This window comes from Strix uralensis, chromosome 17, assembly GCF_047716275.1.
Source record: "Strix uralensis isolate ZFMK-TIS-50842 chromosome 17, bStrUra1, whole genome shotgun sequence".
NCBI classification, from domain to species: Eukaryota; Metazoa; Chordata; class Aves; order Strigiformes; family Strigidae; genus Strix; species Strix uralensis.
Genome location: NC_133988.1, coordinates 14,540,094 through 14,560,670, shown reverse-complemented (window position 1 = coordinate 14,560,670; position 20,577 = coordinate 14,540,094). Strand labels below are relative to the sequence as shown.

The 20,577-nt window shown below is 51.4% G+C and overlaps 1 protein-coding gene across 3 annotated transcripts; it reads right to left on the bottom strand.

Moving 5' to 3' along the window:
• Nucleotides 1-4,168: 4,168 nt before the first annotated feature.
• ABCB9 (ATP binding cassette subfamily B member 9) lies at nucleotides 4,169-19,831 on the bottom strand. 3 transcript variants are annotated; one of them, XM_074887392.1, is made up of 12 exons: nucleotides 19,766-19,831; nucleotides 17,565-18,259; nucleotides 17,081-17,195; nucleotides 16,443-16,573; nucleotides 14,900-15,105; nucleotides 13,752-13,949; nucleotides 12,014-12,142; nucleotides 10,451-10,639; nucleotides 9,705-9,878; nucleotides 8,143-8,302; nucleotides 7,121-7,257; nucleotides 4,169-5,942 (listed from the first exon to the last, which is right to left on the bottom strand). In XM_074887392.1, the coding sequence occupies exons 2-12, from the start codon at nucleotides 18,175-18,177 to the stop codon at nucleotides 5,604-5,606; spliced, it is 2,391 nt and encodes a 796-aa protein (XP_074743493.1). In that variant the 5' UTR covers nucleotides 18,178-18,259; nucleotides 19,766-19,831; the 3' UTR covers nucleotides 4,169-5,603. The 3 variants fall into 3 exon arrangements, with proteins under 3 accessions (XP_074743493.1, XP_074743494.1, XP_074743495.1); XM_074887393.1 differs by lacking the exon at nucleotides 19,766-19,831 and adding an exon at nucleotides 19,051-19,552; XM_074887394.1 differs by lacking the exon at nucleotides 19,766-19,831 and having other exon boundaries at nucleotides 16,443-16,489; nucleotides 17,565-19,552.
• Nucleotides 19,832-20,577: the final 746 nt, after the last annotated feature.

Genomic DNA, 20,577 nt, shown 5'->3' with positions numbered 1-20,577 from the left:
ACATGGGTTTGCACTACAGCCTGACCCCGTTATTTAAAACCTGTAGATAGTTGCCATGCCAACACAGTATCATATACCATATTTGCACATGCCCATCAAAAAGTCAGTTACACACTTGTGTTAAACCAGATTGTAAATCTGCACATGCAAACATACGCACGCACGCACGCATGTGTGTATATACACACACAAATAGAGGATTTAGTTGAGGGCTTACAAGAAGCCCCTTTGTCCCAAGAACATTAGGATTTTAACTTCATAGCATAGCTAAATAATTGGTATGACGGGAGTGTGGTTTAGAAGAGTGACTCAGCTTCATGTTGTAAATCTAGTTTTACCACTGCCTTTCTGTGTGATCCTGAGTGAAGTTCTCAGTTTCCCTCAACCATAGTGCCTTTCGCTTAAAAATAGGAATAACTGTTCAGTCCCAGGTGAGGGTGGAGAAGAAAAGTTCACACTGGGTTGGAACTAGATGACCTTTAAGGTCCCTTCCAACCCAAACCTTTCTATGATTCCATGATGAGTCTATGAATAATACTTGTAGAGGTGCTTTGGCTGAGTAACTCTGGTGAAGGGCACTACAGTGTGATAGAAATTGTATTGTCAATATGCTGTTGGGAAGGATGGTTTACAGTGACCTGAGGAGCTTTTCTGTAACTATCTAATTGTTGTTTATGTTACATGGGCTTGATGGAAGTTCACTGCTCTAGACATCAAGGAATGGAGTATTTGAATTTGTCAATGGTAATCTGTATTAAAGTTAGAAGCTGCATAATGCAGAACAATGAAGTCTTCACAAAATGCACAGGGAGAACATAACTCATTTGTGCTCACATACAACATATCTTGAAAATACCACTTCTCCCTAGGCAGATATGTTTGGGTTCTGGTGATGTTGGACAGCAGTGCCTATATTAATCATCTGGTCTGCTTTTGAGTACTTTGATGAACATCTGCATGTGATTGAGCTCTCAGGTTGGCCAGAAAAGCAGCTGAAGTTGAGAGACAAGATAGGGGTCAGCTGCTTTTGTATACTTATATATTCTATTTGGAAAGGTAGGAAGGTGCCTTTCTGTTCAGCAGTCTTCATGAAAGATAAAGGTTTTGTGACAGCACATCACTTGGACACAATATGAAGGATTGCAGATAAACTAGGATTTTAGGCTACAGGGATTATCAAACATTGCAGTGCTTCAGGCTCAGAATTATCAGCTGGCTGGCCCTGGTTCCTATTTGCCTTTGCTGAAATCCTTTTGAAGGGTGAGAGCATTCACAAACATTAAAACTGTAAGCAGGCAAAGTACAGAAGTCAGGATTTCTATTACAGGAGAAATGGAACAAAAAAATTGGGAAGATTACAGTGGAAACCATGTCATGGTGAATAAGGAGTCAGGCTTCAGTCTTGGGGAGAACTGGCATCCAGCCTAGTTTAAATTAGATGTAGTTTGTTTTTTTTTTTTTTAAAACTTGATCTTGAATTTCCTTCTGTCACCTCATATCCTTTTACGGTCAGTAGCACTGTACCATGCATATTTATTAGATTTAGACATACTTTGCAAGTCACCTTCACAACTTCCTTTCTTTTCCTGGAAAAACTGGTTGGTTAAGGTAGAAACTGAATTTGCAAGTCTAATATTTGGTGTTTATTAACCCTTATTAGTTTGGTTGCTCAATGGACAGATAGGTTTTCAGGCTTATTTGCAATTTAATTTCCTTCTATATATTAATCACAGTCCATACTATGTTTAGATTTCATAATCCAGATTCCTTCACACATGAAAATGACCTGCATATTCAGCATCCTGGGAGAGAAACAGTGGTCCTGTTTGAAAGAGAAAAGTGGTCCTGCTGTCTGAGAGAGAGCAAGAATTAATTGTTAGTACTACACACCTTCCTCTCAGGGAGCTGCAGGCATGAGAAGAGGAGCAGGTTTCTTTACCTGCACATACTTTCTTTGCCTTAAGCTCACAGGGAAGCTAGAGTAGAAAAGGCAGATACTATTTTTCCTCCCCAGACTAAGACACATCTCTGAACCTGAGCTAGAAGCACTTTGTCTATTTGCTTGTGGTATTTCCAGACCTGCTGAAGCCCTGGAAAGCGCAGCCACTGAAACAAACACAGTTGGTTATTGAGGCAGAGGTTGGTGCACCGGGAGACAAGTTGCTGGAATAAACACAGCTGTGTTTTTTCCATTACAGTGTTCTCCTTTACTGGGTCAGTCAGCCACAGACCTTGTCTGTGCAAAGCTACAGGGTAAATACATGTCCTTGGGGAATCGCTAGGACTATATGATCTACTGCTGAACTTCATCTTGGATAGAGTTCTCCAGTGTTTAAATCAAATAAAGCTGTGGTTATACCTATTACAGGGAATGGTTAGAGCTTATTAATAGTGAGGAAAACAACCTGCCATGCAATATACAGTCAACCTTTGTAATCAAATATGCTTTCAAAGGCCTAATTGCTTCCAATTCCACTATGACAGTCTTCAAGACATGCTCCCTGAGTTAAGGTTTCAGATAAACCCATCTGAAGTCCCTGTGAAGACTCCTGAGGAAAAGAAACTTTTTATCTGCATTGCTGTAATTGAGAAGCTCCTGAACAGATTTTGTCCGTGTTCCCATGTAAACATCAACTCTGGGCAAACCCGCAGCCACAAAATACTACAGTTCAGGGTTTCAGGGGGAACAGTGGCCTTGTTTCCCAGAGAATAGCCTGAAACACAGAGACTGCCCACAGGCAGCGAGGCCCAAGGGACAGGGCAGCTCCAGGAAGCAGCTTGTGTTCCAGCACTGGAGCAGTTCCCACTGCTGCACTGAGTTAAGCTCATCTTCACCGACGGGCTTAGGTTGGCTAATGGACATCTCTGACCCCGATTTTCACTTCAAAAAGAAGTCATAGTTGGAATGATTTTGAAAAAGCAGGGTTTTCTGTACAGTCATGGGGTTTGTGGTGGGCCAGCAGAAATGTCTGCATTAGATGAGTACTGCTGGATCCCCAGTGGTGTGGGGAGCTCCCACCAGGCTTCCAGGCCATAAGAAAACCCTCACGACTTTACCATACAGGCAGATCCACTTCTCACATGCCAACAGCACAGTAAAAGGACTTGTTCAAGCCAAGAGATGTAAGGCTCAGTGGAAAAGTAGCCTTGAGTTATCTGGATGCAAAAGAGAGAATTCAGCACCTGCGGCAATGAACAAAGTTGGGCCCTGTTATCAGCTTGGACTGGTGCCACCAGCAGAGACAACCTGGTTTCTGATGTGCTATTTCAATTGAAGCTGTTTGGACCTGACCTGGGAGTACAATGCTGGGATTATCATCACAACAGGTTAGGAAGCAGGGCTCCCTTCCTGAAATTCCCTGTAGTCTTTGCAATAAAACTAATCTGATTGTGTCCTCCAATTCCCCTTTTTGCAGCACTGTCTGGGAGGGACACACAGGATAAGATCAAATTCTCTTTTCTGGCATCTTGTACTAATGAGCATTGTCCTACCAGCAGTTCCCAGGGTGAGTCAGCTTCCCTAGTTCCTAGGTAACCCAGTTCCACCCCCCACCCCCTGTTTTTCAATTAAGCAGAAATTAATTCTGCTTCTATGAACCACTGGCCACATTCTGCACTCAGGTACTGATAAAAATGCAGAATTAATCACTTGCCCGCCAGCACTGGGTGGAACCCCCAACCTCTTCATACCCACAGTGCAAGTTTTCATCAAGCAGGAATGCACGGCCGTTTACTGAAGGGGTGAACTGAGGAGTTCAGAGTTCGACAGAGGTTTCCTGAGTGGAGGGAGATAAGACAAAAAGCTCTCCTGCTGAGGCACAGATTTTTATCATATCACAACAGCAAGCAGCTGAAAAGATTCCAGTCACTAAGCACTGTGCTTTGAGAACGGGTTAGACTGCCTGCCCTTTCCTACAAGACCGACTACTGGATGGGATCCGGGATGAAAACAAGATCTTAAATATGTTATACTTACTGCTACGGCTCACAGCCATTATCAGATGCTGAAGTCTTTTACATACCTAATTCTCTATAGGTTCTTCTTGTCATTCCCTGCAAGGGAGCCAGAACACGTGCAGTGTGCAGCTGTATTCAGCCATCACCTCAGATGAACATTACCTTGAAAACCCTGAACGCAAAAAACACCCCCACTAGATTGGCTCAATGCTGAGTGGCAGAGGTAGTATTTTATTTTTTGAGCATCCCTCCTCAAGGACACTAAAGAGTTTGTAAAACATCACTAAACAAAAACAAAACATTGCCAACAACAAAAATGCAAACCTGCCGAAAAGTAAAACACAGCAGCATTCAAATATCAGAAAACATGAGAGCTAAAGTGCTTGAGATAAATTCTTAACTATGCACAGTCTGAAGTCAATCTTCCCTGTATAAATGATATTTTTCAACAGCACCTGCCTGGCTGCATAAGTTTCTTCACCAGTCTATGGCAGGGTAACACTACTAAGCCAGAGCCATTACCCAAGCTAGGAGTAACATATTTCTTTCTATCCCTCATACTAAAAGTAAGTTAATAATATTCAAAGAAACACATTTTAAAGTTCAGGCAGCTAAGTTGGACTTCAAGGAAAGTGACTGTATGGACTTCCCATGCAGTGAAGTCACTAGCATAGCCTGAAGCTGAACTAAGCTTTGGTGGGATTTATAAAGTGCTGTGTTTTAGTATTTTATGCCTGTCTTTAGTAGTGTTTTTTTCAAACCAGCACCGGGATTGTGAGTTAAAAAAATTCTGAAATAACAGACCAATTTTCAGTGGATGCTGGAGCCAGACAGACATTGCACAGTGCACACAAATATATTCAAAAAAAACCAAACCAAAACAAACCCCAAACCAAAAAAACCCCAAATCCCAAAACCTAACCCGATTATGGTAAAACTTTTCATCCTTAAAAACAAACACCACCAAGCACCAAGAGCAAATCTGAAAGCAACATCTGCCTCCTGGTCCCTTGGCTTGTTCCAGCAAGGATGGCTACTACATGATACAAGCTCAGCAGCAATGGTTCTGAGCCTGAGCCTGCAGGCACTCAGTGCAAAACTCTCCGGTGTTCAGCCCCGTGGGACTGATCCAGTTTTCACCGAAGCCGAAGGGAGCTCCCTACAGGCTTCAGCAGACTTTGGATTGGCCCCTTAGACTGACAGCGGGAGCAGGACCTTGTTTTACAGTTTTTCTATCCAGCCACAAAAGCCACCCCCTGAAATTCCTGAAGGGGTTTTCAATCTTCCCCTCCATGCATGCATTTAACATCCATTACAGTTAATAGCAGTTACGCATGCATACCAATGGGAGAAAAGTCCCAGTTGAGAGGAATTACTGGTAGTAAGAAAAGAAACCCAGTAGAAACGCTGGGAATTGCTAAAGACCCAACTCCCTCGAATAAATCGGTTTCCCTGTTTAACCAGCCGGCGTCTGCCCGCCCCACCGTACTGCAGGAAGCTCTATAGTGTGTGTTTGTGTGTGCACGGGTGTGTGACGCGCGCGGGGTGAGCGAACAGGCGGCGTTCTGCAGCGCGCTAGCCCGTCGGCAAGCCGCCTCCTGTCTCAGCGTCCCAGCAAGCGTCTCGAGCGCCGGCCGTCGCTGCTCTCACTTGTGAGCCGTGGTGTTGTAATCATCCTGTGCCACGGCCGGCAGGGAATGGTCTATCCTGAACTCTTCCTCCAGCCCGCCGGGCGCCTTCGCTGAATCCCCCCGGGCTGCAGGTTGGCGACTGTCCGCGCCGCCTCCTTCCAGCCCCAGGATCTGTCTCTGCACCAGCTTGGAATAAAGGCCTCCTTCTTCCATCAGCTCCTTGTGCGAGCCCTGCTGCACCACGCGGCCCTTGTCCAGCACAATAATGTTGTGTGCCTTCTCGACAGTGCTCAGCCTGTGAGCTATCACAAGCACTGTGTGGTTCCGCAAGTCGCCATAAATCGCCTGCTGAATCTGCGCGGGAGGAAAAGACGTTAGTGCCTGAGCATCGCTGGCTCCGCTTTGGAAGGGAGAACAGCAGCTTTGTGGTCTGTGTTAAGAAACCTCTGGACAGGAGGTTTGCTTTCCTCTGGCTACACAGAGGACACAAGACTCCCTGCAGCACTACCAGCACCAGCACGTCCATCCCAGCTCCCGGCTCTCGCTGTGCAGCCCGAAAGACCGTCTCAGTCCAGCCAGCCCACAGGTGCAGTATGCACACAGGTCTGATCCTGCAAGCTGGTTTCTTTTTAGAGCTGGGCCCCAAATTTGGAGGCTCTGTGGTGTTGACATGGACTGTAGGAAGCCAATACCTGGTAAATGCAGCTGCTCAGAAAAGCGGGGCCTTTTTATCAAGGCAAAGCAAGAGAGAGTTGTTTTCTAGCCAACAGACATATAGACATTAGCACTAAGGTCTAAAGGCAGGCAGATGGCCACCAGGCTCATGTCACATTGACACCCCTGGCTAGCCAAAACCAGCCCCTGGCTAGCATCAGATACCACGCACGTGGCTGAGGACCTGTGAGCCAGCAAGCTGCTCCACGGTCAGATGCTCGCGCTGCCCCAAACCGTGGACCAGCAGCACTCATGCTCCAGGACTGGGAGACGCTTCCTCACACCTCAACCTTGAGCTAGCTTTCCCTCATGTCGTTAAACCAGTGAGGCCGAACTGCTACTGGTAGAGCTGTTTGGTCGTCACATCCCAGCCAGATAAACCAGCTCAGTTCACAGAAAGCTCTGGGCCCTTCCTGCAAGTGTGGCTCCTTTGGTGCCTCAGCTGAGATTTTAGCTCAGGCAGTCCTACTCTCCCTGCTGCAGTACCATTTTTCAGGGTCTTCCTCCATATCCAGTCCTAAAAGGCTGCACAGAGTAGCTGTATATCAATTAACACTTTCCACATTTAAAAAATCAGTGGAGATCTCTATCTCATCAGGTTTGCCAGGCGCTGCCTGCTGTGAGCACGGGATTATTCCCTTCTTGGTGGCTACAGCAGTGCTGGAAGCAAATTCCTGCTCAGGAATTAGTGTTTTACCCAAACCTCTGATTGCACCATGTCAAGACTAAGCTTGTCCACAGGCTGGAAATTGAAGCTACAGTCTTTCCTCCAAACCCAGATTGCCTCTTTGGCCCAAACACCTGAGTCACCTACTCACCGCGTGTTCACTCTCTGCATCCAGAGCACTTGTGGCCTCATCCAGGATTAGGATGGGGGGAGTTCGGATCAAGGCCCTGGCAATTGCCACTCTCTGCTTCTGGCCACCTGACAGCTGGGCTCCTTTTTCACCTGCCTCTGTTGGGTCAAGAGAGAGAGGGAAGGGTCAAAATAAAAATAGGAGCTGCCATCAAGTTCAGCTCCCAGCCACAGCATCAGGATAGTGTCATGCTTTGAAGCAAAGACCAGGTAAATGCTTCTGCTTACTTGGCAGAGCAATTTAAGTGAGTTAAACATCCCCGAAGGCTGCAGTCCTTCCCTCCAGCAGCAAGTTCTCCACTGTTGTCCCGGGGTTTGAGAGACTAATACTCATGGAAACAATGCAGAGAAGTCTGGAAGATTATCCAAAGCCCAAGCCTGCACTCCCTGCCCTTGCAGGGAGAGATGGCAGCGATGCAGCTGCAAGTTGGGCTCTGGAGGGTGTGCAACCAAGGCAGCAGTGAGGGGAAACTGGCATCTCTCTGCTGGCTCCCATAAACATGAACCATCATCAGTCTGACCTGCCTCTTCACAAAGGCCCGCTGTCACAAACACGTCAGCGTTTATTACTATGGATTTATCGCAGGTTTATTTTCTCTCTCTGCAGGTGGGCTGGTGCACAGCTAACTGCTTGGGTTTTGGGCTTTTCTCCTGATTGCTGCACTGAAAAATGGTGAGACTGCCCATGACACATCTCCATAACACTGCCAGGCACTGGGAGCCAGACCTGTCAGGATGGGATGGGGGACGCTCACCCCACTGCCACAGAGGGGCAGCAGAAACACTCAGCCAGGATGGGCTCAGAAATCCTGCAGCAGCTCAGTCACCCCCAAAGGCAGCCAGGGTGCTGCACCTCTCCATGTAGCTGCCTCTGCGCTGCCACCAACTTGTGTCCCTCACTACCTGCGTGACTTTCCAGCCAAGGGGACAGTCTCTGCCTTCCCTAGGCAATGCTTCCAAGTGCAAACGGAGGGATTTTGGTACCTGTGTGGTAGCCGTCTTGTAGCTCTGTGATGAAGGCGTGTGCGTTGGCCTTCTGAGCAGCCTGAACAACCGACTCAAAGGAGGCTGAAGTTAAGCCGTAAGAAATATTATCTGCAATAGAGCGGGCGAACAGCACTGGCTCTTGGCTCACCAGGGAGATCTGCAGGAAGGAAGGGGAGAGCAGGGGGTTGGGAGCAGAAGACACGCCAGCCAGTGTCTCGGATCATTGGCATTTGTTCCTGCTGGGTGAGGACTCAAGTAGGCAGAGCCCCACCATTAAACTAGGATACACAAGTGCCTCAACATGAGCTCCCAGTGAGGATGCTAACGGTGGGGTGCCCAGCAGCAGCCCCAACCCAGTTTGCATCATCTGCTGGGAAGCCATTTTTCAGGAAAGAAACCTGATGCAATGATGGTACGTTGGCATCTGGGACAGGCCTCCCCCTCCAAGACCCTGCTGTGTTTTTTGCTCCAGACCTGTCATTCCCATTCCTGTTTGCTCTTCACAGAATGGGAAACCAGTTGCTGGGACAAGGCAGGCTGGAGAGACTCTCTCCCAGGCTCTTACTGATTTTCTGTTCGAGGCCAGTAATCACGCTTGGGCCACGTGAATGAACCCCCCTGCACCTTTTAATCCAAAATTAGCAAGTTAGGGACATAGCTGCTGCAGTTCCTTAATTGCTTAGCAACAGCCTCCCTGTCCTACCTTACAGCCGTTGCTGCTCACTCTCGCATTCAGCCTGCTTTGTCAAACCCTCAACATTGAAATAAATTGAACCCTCCAAATTATTGCTCAGAACTGGGCATGAAGAGAGCCAGCAGGACGTGGTCATATTTTAATTGACTTCTCCCCATGCTCCTAACACCACACCAGGCTTTCTAAACTGAAAGACTAGCTTGTCTTTTAATTTTCGCTCAGTACGGGCAGGGAATGTAAATTAGTCACACTGACTTTGGCTTTCCAGCCTGTCTCTGATCAATTGTTTTCAGGTTTTCCTGCTGACTGGCGAGACCATGCGCTCTGGAGGCAAACAAAGAAGGCAGTTACTTGCAGAGGAGATGAAGGCTGATCTGTGCTGACACACAGATGACAGCCAAGGGGCCTGGACCCCTCTCCTAGGCAAACCACCCAGCCCCTCTGGTGCTCCAGCTGCTGCCAGGATCCCGAGAGGCTTAACTCCCCATTAGCTGAGAATTACTTTAAGATCTTAAGGTATAAAGTCCTGGAGGAATGCAAAACTCTTTTTCCAAACCCAATTTAGATGATAGTTAATCCAACAACTAGAAACATATTTCTATGCGTTGGCCAAAAAATACAAAACAAAACATGTTTTTTGTTCTGTTTTTGGAAGGCTTCCCCCCTCCTCATGAAACCACTCACCATCCCTTTCCCTTCCGCCCCCACAAATTATCTGAATTCATTTCCTGGACCACCTCCAGCCTTCAGCTTTCTGGACATTTCAGAAGTTGCCAGATCAACTCCAAAGCAACATGCAACACTACCATCCACCCCTCTGATCACAGCAGGTGATAGCTAGAATACACGTATCAGTCGCTCGTACCACTGAGTGCAGGTACTTGTGATCGTACATGTTAATGGGACGCCCATCCAGCAGCACCTGCCCGTCTTGCAGAGGGTAGAAGTTCTCCAGGATGTTGACACAGGAGCTCTTCCCGCTCCCTGAAGGACCCACCAGCGCCGTCACTTTGCCGGGGTGCAGGGTGAAGGACACATTCTGCGACATGGATGGGAGAGCACACTCAGGTCCTGGCTTTTCCCAGGGTCCTGGGGCAGCAGCTTGGGCACTACGCAAGAAAGGTAGCCGAAATCCAGCCACGGTGACCCTCCAACTTGGTGACGTGCCACATCAGCCATCTCTCCTGGCTCTGAGGAAGCAAGAAGTCTCCAAAATTGCTTCAGATTTGCCTGCTGATATAGCAGGACCTCTAAAAACTGCAAAGCAAACTAACCTCTTTGCTGCCTCCCCCTGCCTCATGACCCCAGCCCCTCTCCCATGGGAACAGTCCGAGGCAGCTTGGCACAAAGCCCTGTACCATGCTGACGTGTTTAATGCCTGAGCAGGGAACAAGGGTTGTATTAATAAATCTCATTCCTTGTAAGGAAGGTCAGCCCTAAACACCCGCTGTTCCTTATAATCTGTTTTCCAACATGCTGTTGAGCCTGCCTTTATGCATCTCCTAAAGGGCAGCTGACGTTTCCTGTGGGCTGGGGATCAGTTATTGCCACAACGGAGAAGTGGCGCGTGATGCTTCGTGGCGGGGAGCACTCTGCGCCCACGGGGCTCACCTGGAGGACCTGCGTTGCAGAGCGAGTGCGGTAGGAAAATGTCACATTTCTGAACTCCACCTTTCCATCCACGTGGTCTGGGGCCAGGGACCCGTCATTCACCATCGTTGGCTTGCGGTCGATGAACTCGAACACCTTCTCGGCAGCTCCCACTCCCTGCATCAGGCCGCTGTAGACAGAGCCGACAGACTGGAAGGGAAGAGGCGATGGTGAGACCCTCCCATGTGATGGAAAAGTCAGTCAGTGCCACTCGTAAGGAGAATTGTTGAAGCATTCCCAAGTCTTCTATCATGATGCTGACATTAACCACAGTCATCAGACACAGAAAAAGCAAGCTCTTCCCCCTCTGCAGGATATGGAGGGGATATATATGGACTTATCCAGGGAAAGGGCATCTAAGGGGGTTTTGTGCATGGGTAGACTCAGAGGGGAACAGAAGAAGGAAACACATAGATTGGGAAGAGAAGACATGCGCCAGGAGATACACAACCCAAACTTCCAACAAAACCCTCCACTCATCACTCAAGACCAGCAGCTCCCCAGTCCAGTAGTTGAACAGAGTCCACGTACAGCAGCACATCACACCAGCCCCCGAGGGCGGCCGGCTCATTCCCTAGCACACTGTCTCAAATGCAGAGCAGCCTCAGGCTGGACCCTTCTAGACAACCATTTGGCAGCTGATAGGGTTGTTTCCTGCTGGAATATGGTCCTAGTGGATTTACCATTGCGCTTTCCCAACTACAGCTGCTGCACGCTGACACCAGCTTCCCTGGAATAAACCCCTGGCACGTTGGCTCTTTCCAGTATTAAACCCAGAGCTGCGGAACAGCTTGTACTGCAACTGTCCCTCCCATCAGGAGGGAAAAAAAACAACAAACCAAACCAAACACACACCAAAACCACAGCCTGGAAACACCACCAGAGCCTGCAGTCATCTGAACAGATGGCGAGAGCCAGGCGAGCTGCCTCCAGCTCTGCTCTGCCGCTGCACAAAGGCTGAAGCACCGCCGAAACCACGCTTGGCTGGGAGGAAACCTCCACTTGATCATTTCTGCCTCGATTTGCCAAGCTTATGCCTTTGCAAGGGGAAGGCAGCCCTGGGTGGGCTCTACCATCCCACCCACAATCCCATCTTGCTAATGTGCTGCCAACGCAGCAGCTTGCAGCCTATTTCAGGGGGAAAAAAAACCAAAAGTAATATAATTAAGTTTTTAATGAAGGCTGAAATTTAACAGGCAGCTTCGTAATCCCTGCATCCTTCATGCCAGGAAATGTGCTTGGGAGGCAGCCAGGACTACTGCCCTTCAGCGGGGCCAGCCTGACCCCTTTGGTCCCGACTGCCTTTTTGGGGGATGAGCTGCTTTGGGCATGTTCAGGTTGTGAGGCTGCAGCAGGAGGGGAGCGGGGAGCAGAGGGGAGAATGAGCCCACCCGTGGGCAAAGCCAGAGCACCAAGGAAATGTGCTGCAGGAAGGTCAACATTGGATCTAGCCCTGAACTGCCCTGGGACCTTCTAGATGATAAACATCTTGATATTTAGCCCAGCAGGATAAAACAGACTCACCTCCATGCAGTCTCCTAAGACAAACTCATAAATGATGAAGGAGATCAGATTTCCACTTGTCATTTGCCCCGAGATCACGAGGTGCCCACCGTAGTAAAGGATGCTGACCTGGACCACCAGAAGGGTCAGCTGAAAGCAAGAAAACACCTCAAAATCAGCAAGGACAACTGAATATTTTTGTGCATTTGTAATTACTCACACAACAGCCCACAATTCATGTGCTGACATTTATTCTTTGAGCCCCAAACTGAGCATCCCTGACAGCGCGCAGCTGGCAGTCCTAGCAGCAAGCGTGGATATGAGAAGGGAAAAACAACTTGAGGACATGGGCTGATTTAAGGAGCTGGGATGGCATCTTTCAACAAAACAGAAGTCCAGAGGGGCAACAGCCAAGGAGGAAGAATTTATCTGAAATAACAGAACAGCTCATGGACTTCTCTCTTGGACTAATGTCCTCAAGCATAATAATCTACGCTCAAAGTATCCAACACGTGCAGTCACCTCACCACTAAAATAAACTTTTTGTTACATGAGTGTGACACATTTTCATTTAGAGCACAAAATCAAGCCAAGAGTTAATGCAAAAAATCCTCCTTGCGTGTACAAGTCCCTGAAGCATAACCTCAACTCTTGCCTGAAATCAGTGTGGGGGTTACCACCTACTCTAGAAAGGAGACAGATCAACTCTGATATGACAAATACCAGCCCCTGCCTTTATTCAGCTGGTTTTGTTCCACGCTGCCCGGGCACTCAGTAAAGCAGTGATGCCCTGATGCTCTCTGCAATGTTTGTGGGACAGGCTGTAAATTCACACAGACAAAAATACTGGGGAAAAAAAATTCCTTCTCTATTGCTCTGCCATGATTTGACCTTAAAATCCTGCGTTCCCTTTGAGAAAGACTCTACAGGGCTGTGCTAAATCCATCAGCTTCTTTCTACACGAGCCCTGCAGGAGCAGTTTTTGAGGGTTTTTGCCTTCTTTGACTCGGCGGGATCTGTGCTGACCCAGTTCACACTCTGGCTTCACCTGGGAGCCCAGAAACAATGCTAAAAATGCTCCAATTTTGCTTCCAGACTTGGGAAGCCATAAAGTCTCCCACAGCTGCACGAGGGCACCGTAACTCACAAACCCTTCACCGGAGGCTACTTAGAACCTCGAATGTGCAGAGATAAGGAGAGCCTCACATTAGGGTTTTGCACAGCCTTAGTTATCAGCCAATGCTGGAGAAGTCCCAAACCATCTGGTCTTAAATGATGAAAAAGCATTTTGCAAAAAAAAAAAAAAAAACCAAACCCAAACCCCAGAAGCCTCCCTCTGCCACCACCCACACAGAGAGAAAATCTCTGTTTCTGAGCAGAAGCTCAACCAACGCCACGGCTGTTTCCCAGCCGGAGCCCCGGAGATGAGCTGGCACAGGCACGCAATGCAGCAACACAGAAGCATGGGGTTTTCCATGACCTTGAGCAGTTATCAATTATATTCTTATTTGCAAGAGAAAACAGACTGTTCGGTGGCACGATGCAGCACTGCCCTAAGGGGGAACAGAATATGCTTTCTGATGAGTGAAAAAAAATAATAATCAAGAGACAGAGGATTACTGGCAGTGGACATCAAGACTGGGCTTGCCCTAAAAAGCTCCCTGGAAGCAGAGAAGCCCGTGCATTGCACCGTGTGCATCCTCGGATCCAAAGCCTGTCCCCAGCCCCGTGTAGGGGAGCCCCGGAGCTGGCCACCTACCCCGCTGGACCAGACGTAGTAGGTGTAAGCCATGGCCTCCCGCTTGTTGAGTTTGTACACCTGCTGTAGCTTCTGCCAGTACACGTTCGCCTCCGCCTCCTCGTTGGCAAAACTGCGGACGGTCTTCATGGCGGAGATGGTCTCCTCGGCAGTGTTGTTGGCCTTGGCCAGGGCGTTCTGCACATCCTTGGAGAGCTTCTGCAGGGAGCGGGGGGAGGCAGAGGGGGCTCAGCGGGCGTCAGGCTGCCCATGGCACATCTCCCCGCACGCCCTAGGCTCTGCTGGGCTTGGGAAAAGAAGGCAGGGTGACATTTTCCAAGGCCATGGGCAACAAGGCTGAGCATTGGGATATATCCCACACCTCGGGACAGCCTGGAACACTGTGCCAGGAGGAGAACGGATTCATTGTGCTGTCCCTGAGGAGGGGCCTGGGCTGCAGGAGGTGAAGTGCCATGTCCAGGATCGCTTGGGAAGACCCTGGCAGAACTGCTGCTCCCGGTGCCCTGATGGGACAGGGTCAGCCTGGCCCAGGAGCCCTTCCAGGTGTTTCTAAGTCAAGGACAGGTCTGGAGACCAAGGGCAGCTCCACTCCTCCCACGAGCGCTGGACCCACAAGAGAAGCTATGGGTGGGTGAGGCAGCACCCAAGGACCCTGTTTTGGCAGCACCCGTGCAAGCCATGTCCCCGGCACAGTGAAAAGCACCGATAACTGATGTGGGGAGCAGCAGTGCAGGACTCGCATGGTCCATGGGATGGGGCATTAGCCACAGAGGACAGTCCTTGGCCCACAGGGAGAGGGAGGGAGCTCAGCACTGGACTTAACGCCCACCAAGTCACTCCAAAGGGAGAGGAGAGGAGAGATTTTACAAAGACAGGCAGGTGCATATGGGACATCCCATGGCCAAGCTACCTCTCCTGTCAGATGTGACATGCTTCCACTCCGGAGCATGAAGCAAGGCAAGAGCCGAGGCTACACTTGCCTGCCCATACAGGTTTAATGCTGCCTTCCTGCCCCCACTGTTGGCAGCAAAGCACTTGAGCATCAGTCCCACCAGTGCCAAGGCCACCCACAATCTCCACAATGGCTTCACGAGGGGAACAGCCCAGCATTGCATCACACCGTGGCCGTGCCAGCTGCTCCTGCCTACCTTGTAGTACTTCCCATAGACATCAGACACCAGCATGATGATGGGGAATCCCATGAAGGTGACGAGTGAGAGCTTCCAGGAGAGGCTGAACATGAAGAAGATCACCCCCGTGGCCTTCACCACATTGCGCAGGAAGATGTTGATGTTCTGGGAGACCAGGTCGCTCACGATGGTCGTGTCCGATGTCAGGCGGGAGATGACGTCCCCTGCAGCAATGAGGGATTGGGGAAGGGGAGAGTGGGGACACTTCACCATGTGTCATGGGACATGTCCCATGTCCTGTGCCGGGGGCCAGATGGAGCTCCCCATTCAACCCAGCCCCTTGCTGGGTGGCATGGAAGGGGGGCAACTTTCTACCACTGTGGATGTGAAGCAAAACCAAGGAGCTTGAATTGCTGCATGCACAAGGGACATGAAATACATCTGAAGGCCTGAGCTATGTCCCTGGGTCACCAAGGATGACTGCAGAACAGCAAAGGGGACTGCGGCACCACCCTACACCAGAGAGCACCCCATGGGCATGCAGATGGGCAGCAGGTGCCTGGGTGGAGTGTTTGCTGGGCTGCTGAATGCACCCCCAGAGCTGTCAACCCAACCCTGAGTTCATTTCTAAATGACATCTGGAGCCCTCCAGGAGCTCAGCAGGGACTGCTGGCACCTTTCCCTGCCAGGGTCGGGCACAGCATGCCCTGCAGAGCACGCGGTGGCTTCAGAGAGGGCTGTTTGGGTTTAGCCATGTGCCCCGCAGCCTGGAGCTGACCCAAGTGACCCTGAGGACATGTGTCCAGCTACTAAGGTGTGATGCTTCTGCAGTGCCCTTTAGTGGAGCTGAACATTACAGCCAGCAAACATCACCCTGAATTCCTAAATACTTGGCCTGTGTTTGAGTCCAGCTGAATTCCCATGTTTTTGTGTAAGTCCAGGGTTACCCATATCCCACTTACAATAACATCTCGGGTGTCCTCAGCTACCAGGGCACCGTGCAGCGATTGCTAAATATGGCAACAGCCTCAAAACTAAAAATACCGCCGAGACGAAATTAAATGCGTGAAAAGTTACACCAGGCTGGGACCACACCAGAGCGGCACGGACTGGGACAGGACTGAATTGCAAGCAGGAAAAGCAACAAGCACACCCAGCAAGCTTCACGCATCTGAGGTTTCTGATGCCCAAAAAAGAGCTGGAGAGCGGCCGACCAGCAGGTACTGGTGGATGGGAGGTATGCGAGGAGGAAAATAGGTGTTTCAGGGATGACTGGAGATGAACGTGTCAGCCCTGGGACTGACGGATGTCAGGCTGATCAGTGGCAATGGGACATCCCCAGGGTGCTGGGCAATCCTGACCCAACCCCACAGTGGGAGGCAACCAAAAGGGAAGAGCTTTCTGCTGCTATTTCTAAACACGAGCACTTGGGTGCTGTCTCTGGCTGCCCCCAGTCTGCTGCGTGCTGGTAGGGCAAGCCAAGGGGAAAAAAGTACTGGGATGGGATGGGATGGGATGGGATAGAGGGGTTAGAGCAAATCTGGGGGAAGGAGGAACCAACCTGTGCGATTCTCATCAAAGAAACTCATCTCCTGAGACACCAGCGACCTGAAGAGGCAGTTGCGAAGGCGAATGTTCAGTCTTGCAAATATGAGTGTAAAAACGCCGCCCCGGATACCTGCGGCAAATGAGCTAATTGCAGATAAGAAACGTTATAGACCAATGGACACGAAACCCGCTCCTCAGCAACACAAACACCCCAACGCCCAGGCCATGGGCTTGGGCAACGCTGCGCTGGTATCACTTTCCACCCCAGGAAGCGATGGCTAAATCAACCCACACCTCCTCTGGGTGCTACCAGCATGGGGACGGCTGGTCCTAACCCCGGTATGACAAGCTTCAGGAGGGGACACAGCGCTGTCAGGATGTTGTAGCCCAGGGAGCCCATTCTCTGTGTCTGCTCCTGCTCCCCCACTGCCAGCAGACGGTCGTGGAGGGCTACACAACGGCCTCATGACCACCACCACGGTCTCTTTGCACCGTGTCAGCGCAGAGAAATCAAAGCACATCCCTGGGGTCTGGCAGTGACCAGGTGGAGCGGCTGCAGGCGAGACAGCCTGTACCCACCGCCACTGCGAGCTCCTGTGGGAAAACCCCAAACTCCTCCTTGTCGGGGCCAAAACCAACCATTGCGATTACCTTCCTATGGCAAGCAGCGACATGACCAGCACTGCTGTGGAGAAGCGATCCATGCTCTTCTGCACCACGATGCCGTCGATGGCCAGCCCCGTGTAGTAGGGCAGGAAGGTCTCTCCTGCCGGACAAGCACAGGAGATGGGGTTTCAGCCCCACCATGTGGGATTGGCACAAGACCTGTATTTCCAACTGTGATAGCCCGTGGACAATCCCATCCCCACCATAAAGATACTCAACCATCGCACGAGATGTTTCAGGAGGTACAGCCCTTAGTGGCATGTGGGGATGTTTCATTTCCCAGCGCATTTTATCCCCTATTACCTTTTTTTTGCCCCATTGCATTTTTGACCCAGCCCATGCAGGATGTGCCACCCAGCACCCCCAAAAAAGCAATCCTGGGGTGCTGTCAAGCCCCCCCTGCCATGGTTCCTTCCCTCCCAGTGAGGATGGGAGCACACTGCAGCCCCGCCGCAGTCCCTTCACTCACCCAGCGCAGCCACGAGGAGGAAGAAGGAGGCAATGCCCAGGAAGACGGCATCTGGCTTGGTGTAGGACAGCAGTTTATGGATGGTGGGACCCGCCGCCTCCTCCCGCTTGTCCCGTGGGGTGCCCCCGTCGCAGCTCTCCTCCGCCTCGGCGCGGGACTCGGAGCTGGGCCCCAGCGCCTCGCGGGAGGAGGTGACACAGGCCAGCAGCTGCCACAGGCCAAAGGTGGCCCCCAGTGCCACGTAGGTCCAGGCAAAGAGCCCCCAGAACCAGGGGTCCCTGATGGTCCTCCGCACCTCCGAGTAGAGCAGCAGCTTCACCATCATGTAGATGCCCATGAGGAGGCAGACGACAGCGATGAAGGTCCGCGATGCCCTGAGGCGCCGGGGGCCGTAGGCCGTGTTGGTGGCCACCCCAATGGCGGCCCCCAGCAGCACACAGCTACGGTAGAGGCAGCCCCCCCAGATGTCCAGCAGCGAATTGAAGATGTTGAAGTGCCGCAGGTCCTGCAGGACATCCCGGCCGCCCCGGCCATGGGCGTAGAGCAGCGTGGTGACCACCACATCGGCCCCACTGAGCGCCAGCGTGCTGGCCACCGCCTTCCAGGCACGCATCCTTGCCGCCGGGCTGGGGGGGGGTCACTGAGGTGGTGGGGGCAGCCCTAGCACGGGGAGGATGTGGTCATGTTGGCTTTTGCTGTGGGGTGAGACAAGAGGGACAGGGTTGTTATTTGCCCTGGGGAGGTGGCAGGGAAAGGGAAGCAGGATGGGGGGACCACTGTGCCAGCTCCCCACCAGCCCATCCTGACCCCAGACCCCACTATCTGCTCCTTCGTCCCCACCCCTGCTGCATACGCTCCAAGATATTTCATAAAATGAGAAGCACAGATGAAAACAAACTTCTCTCCCAGATGCCTCCACCCATCCTGAACCACAGAGAAGGGGAATCTTTGTCCCTGCTTGCCATGGTGGCTGTGGAGCCAGCTGGGAGATTCCTGGCAGCTGCATGGTGCTGGAACATCTGTGCAGCCCACGTGTCCTGCGCTACGGAGCCGTGTAGGTGTTGGTCATTCGTGATCTGAGGGTCCCTCCCCACCTTTCCCAGGACAAAGCTGAAACCGAGCACTCAATCAAAACTGTATGAAAGCAGAAGGGAGAACAGCTCGGCTTTGTAACAGACCCTCCCTCAACAAAAACAGGTGCTGCCTGTCACACCACGCTGTCCCCAGCCCTCTTGAATATTGATTTGGGGTAACCTACTAAACCCAGCATGTAATTCAGTGACACAACCAAAATCCCAAGAGGAAATTAAAAAGGGGTTGGAAATCCACAGCTGCATCCCCATGGGAGAGGGAGGCTCCGGGGCACGATGCTGCCTTTGCTGTCACCCGTGGGTCTGCCTGGTGGCAGCGATGGTGGGGCTGGATCTGAATTGACACAGAAAAGGGCAAAAAGCTCGACTTCCTTTAAACCGAGAGAGCTGCTCACCTGCTCCTGCGCCGTGCCCAGAGGTGCTGCGCGTCGGCACGAGGGAGGTGCCCGATCCTCAGATTTGTGCTGGCCAAGCGGCTCGTGACGGGAGGGCACGGCCCAAAGGATGCCGTGTGTTGGCCACACTCCGGCCTGCGTGACCGCAGCCGCCGCCGCAGCCACCCAAAAGCAAACCACGGGGAAAAGGGCAGCCCTTGGCACCCTTGGCCGAGAGCGGCTCGGTGGTTGGGTGGGTGGGATAAAAAGTGGAGGAAAACGGGGCAGAGGCTGCAATCTGGAGAAGAAAGGGGCTGTATGGGGTGGGTGGGGAAGGAGGGAGGGAGGCAAACCAGAGCAGCGGTGTCAGGGAGGAGCTGGACACGCTTCCCAGGGTGCTCGCTGCTGCCATCCGCTGCAAAGCTGCGCGGATCCGGCCGGGTAGAGAAGGAGGAGGAGGAGGAAGAGGAGGAGGAGGAGGAAGAGGAGGAGGAGGAGGAAGAGGAGGAGGAGGAGGAAGAGGAGGAGGCGGCCACCGCAGCTCCCCGCCACCCGCCAAGGTGTCCCCAGCTACAAAGCTGGAGATGCCGAAGGTCCCCAGCCTCACCCCTCCTTCCCCCGCTGGGCGAGATGCTCCTCCCGGGGCAGACGCCCGGGAAGGGCCGTGCCCGCCACAGCAAGGGGACACACGGACACGGCTTCCCCCTCGGCCCGGCGCGCCCGGACGGGGTCTTACCGGCGGCGGTAGCGGCGGGGATCAGCCCGGTCCGGTCCCGCCCGACCCGGCGGCGGCGCGTCCCGGGAACAAGGTCGGCGGCGACGGGGGCGTGGCTTCCGCGATAGCCACGCCCCTAGCCACGCCCCCTCGCTGCGGCGCGGCCCCGGCCCTGCCCCGACGCAGCAAGGGCAGCCCCAGGCTTTTCCCCACCTTAGAACGCTGGGGTTTTTTTTAAAATATATATATATATAGGATAATTTTGATATTATTTTATAGGTTTTATTTAATTTCTGCAGAAGAGGGTGAAAATACAACACACGAGTTGGCTTTAAAAACAATCATGACAAGGACTCAACATCATTTTTTTAAATTAACCCCTAAATAGGGGCTCAACATCATTTTTTTAAATTAACCCTTAAATAGGGGCTCGACATGGTTTTAAATTAACCCCTAAACAGGAGTTCAACAGGGGTTGAAATTAACCCCTAACGCAGAGAGGGATCCACTTTCAAGAAATCCGACTTATAAATTATTTTTCCCCCCTCGAGTCCCCGCACCAGCTCTGGAGGGATGGTAGTGCTCAGGTCTTCCCTGGGTGGCATCTGTGTGTAGGTGACTGAGGGGCTGCTCAGTGTCATCACCCCAAAGCTTCCCTGCGTTTTTGGGGCGCTGGGCTTGAAAACACCCCTATAACCCTCACCAGTGTAGGAACGGACTACAGGATTCCTAGAGTTCACTCCATTTCTGGAGAGAACAGAATGGAGACATTACAAAGGAAAAAATAATTTTTCTCTGCTTGGATAACCAAAAATAAAAATATCATGTTCTAT